General features: G+C 34.4%; 1 protein-coding gene across 3 annotated transcripts; it reads left to right on the forward strand.

The window, feature by feature from the left end:
* The first annotated feature begins 295 nt into the window (after positions 1–295).
* On the forward strand, positions 296–1,304 carry LOC108484646 (two-component response regulator 24-like). 3 transcript variants are annotated; one of them, XM_017788518.2, is made up of 3 exons: positions 296–425; positions 523–826; positions 916–1,304. In XM_017788518.2, exons 2-3 carry the CDS (start codon positions 530–532, stop codon positions 1,087–1,089), a joined length of 471 nt encoding a protein of 156 aa, XP_017644007.1. In that variant the 5' UTR covers positions 296–425; positions 523–529; the 3' UTR covers positions 1,090–1,304. The 3 variants fall into 3 exon arrangements, with proteins under 3 accessions (XP_017644007.1, XP_017644015.1, XP_017644022.1); XM_017788526.2 differs by having other exon boundaries at positions 317–368; XM_017788533.2 differs by having other exon boundaries at positions 318–403.
* Positions 1,305–1,810: the final 506 nt, after the last annotated feature.

Raw genomic sequence — 1,810 nt, forward strand, 5'->3', positions numbered from 1 at the left:
ATTATTGCACTAAAACAATTGTAAGAAATGTAATAGACAATAATCAGAACTCATTACCTATATATATATATATATATATATATATATATATATCTCAACTAAATCCAATTAATGACACGAAGAAGAGAAAATCTAGTTTCTAGATTACACAATGCTTCAACATATCTCAACAATAAATACTTTCCTAAGAATTCGATCCCTTTACAGCTAATTTTTTTGTCTCAATATGCAAATTAGTTCATTGAACATGGAAGGTAAATCCAAATTTTTTCACCCTTCACTCACTATATAAACTTGAATAGGCAGCCTCTTGTTTTCACATCAATTCAGTTTTCAAGTTGTTTAGGCAACAACATTACCTCTTAAAGGCATAGGCATAAGCATAGATTCTCTTTTTCTCTCTGTTGGTGAACAATTTGAGCAAAGTAGTTTTTAGTTTTTTTGTAGTTTATGTAATTACATTTGGTCTTGTTTTACATTGGGTTGTTGCTCTTGTTATTTAGTAACATGTTTTAATCTCAGGAAATCAATGGCACCGACTTTACCTTCGAGCGATCAAGCATCGGATCAGGATAATTGGGACAATGGAAGACTAGCACGCAAGCGACAACTACTTATTGAAATTGTTCTGAGGAATAGGTTGACAGCTCTTGTGGTTGATGGTGACACGACGTGTCGGGTTTTGGAGCAATTACTTCTTCGTTCTTATGGGGTTCAAACTCAAGGTGTCGACAACGGTAGGGATGCAGTCGCCCTTATTGCCTCTGGTGTCAAATTCGATCTCATCATCATCGACATGATTCTTCCTGTCTTGAACGGCCTTGAGGTAACCTTACTTATAAAAAGTAAGTGTTTCATGTTTTGTGTAGAATCAACATGTGTGATCATTTGGTTATTTTTATTATTAATGAGCAGGCAACAAGGCAGATTCGTGACATGGGGGTGCATTGTAAGATGCTGGGGGTCACAATTTGCTCAGGAGAAAGTGAAAGGCAGGCATTTCTGGCAGCTGGTGTTGATGTGTTCATTGAGAAACCTTTGGATCCTGAGCATCTAGTTCCCATCCTAAGGGAACTTGATGGGCAGTAAGTGAAGATCCATTTTGGAACACAAAACTGAGGACTTTCTTGTTGTAGTTATTGTTGGCTTCCAGCTTTAATGTTTCTTTCTCGTTATTAGCTTTGAACAATAATGATGTTTTTAGTTTGTTGATGTTTTTTAATAGGCTTTAGGTTGTTTGTCGAGTCTGGTCCTTTGGTAATGTATTGATAATGCCATGAATAAGATTTTCCTCTTTTATTAAAGCCTTTTATTTTACCCCAATATCTCTTCATTTACCCCATGTTTATGCTTACTTATATATATAACTGCAAAATAAATCTTGATTCAACTCAGATTTTTTTCTGTTTTAAGCATGAAATGCCATCAAATGAAATGTCAAGCTTCGAATTTCCTATATTAGTTTATTCAATACGATAAAAAATTATAATAATTTTAAAAAGAACTTTCAAAAAAATTATTCTGAAATATAAAAGTGAGAAAAAAATATTTTCTTCTCTTTTTGGTATGAGATCTTTCAGTATCTCATAATCAAATTATTACGCCTTGCTAGGACCCTCCGAGCAATCATAGCCTAGACAACTCCTCATAATGGCTCTTCTCTACTAACTACTTGCCTAAGATATGTGTCCACTCATTAATTGTATTATACAATTAGGTTGAACCATCTAAGATACAGGCAGGATCACGAGTCATCATAGCACCAACCTACCACACTTGGAAGTGTTTGGTTACTGATTTTTTACTTTTG

Source organism: Gossypium arboreum, chromosome 7 (genome assembly GCF_025698485.1).
Source record: "Gossypium arboreum isolate Shixiya-1 chromosome 7, ASM2569848v2, whole genome shotgun sequence".
Lineage (NCBI taxonomy): Eukaryota > Viridiplantae > Streptophyta > Magnoliopsida > Malvales > Malvaceae > Gossypium > Gossypium arboreum.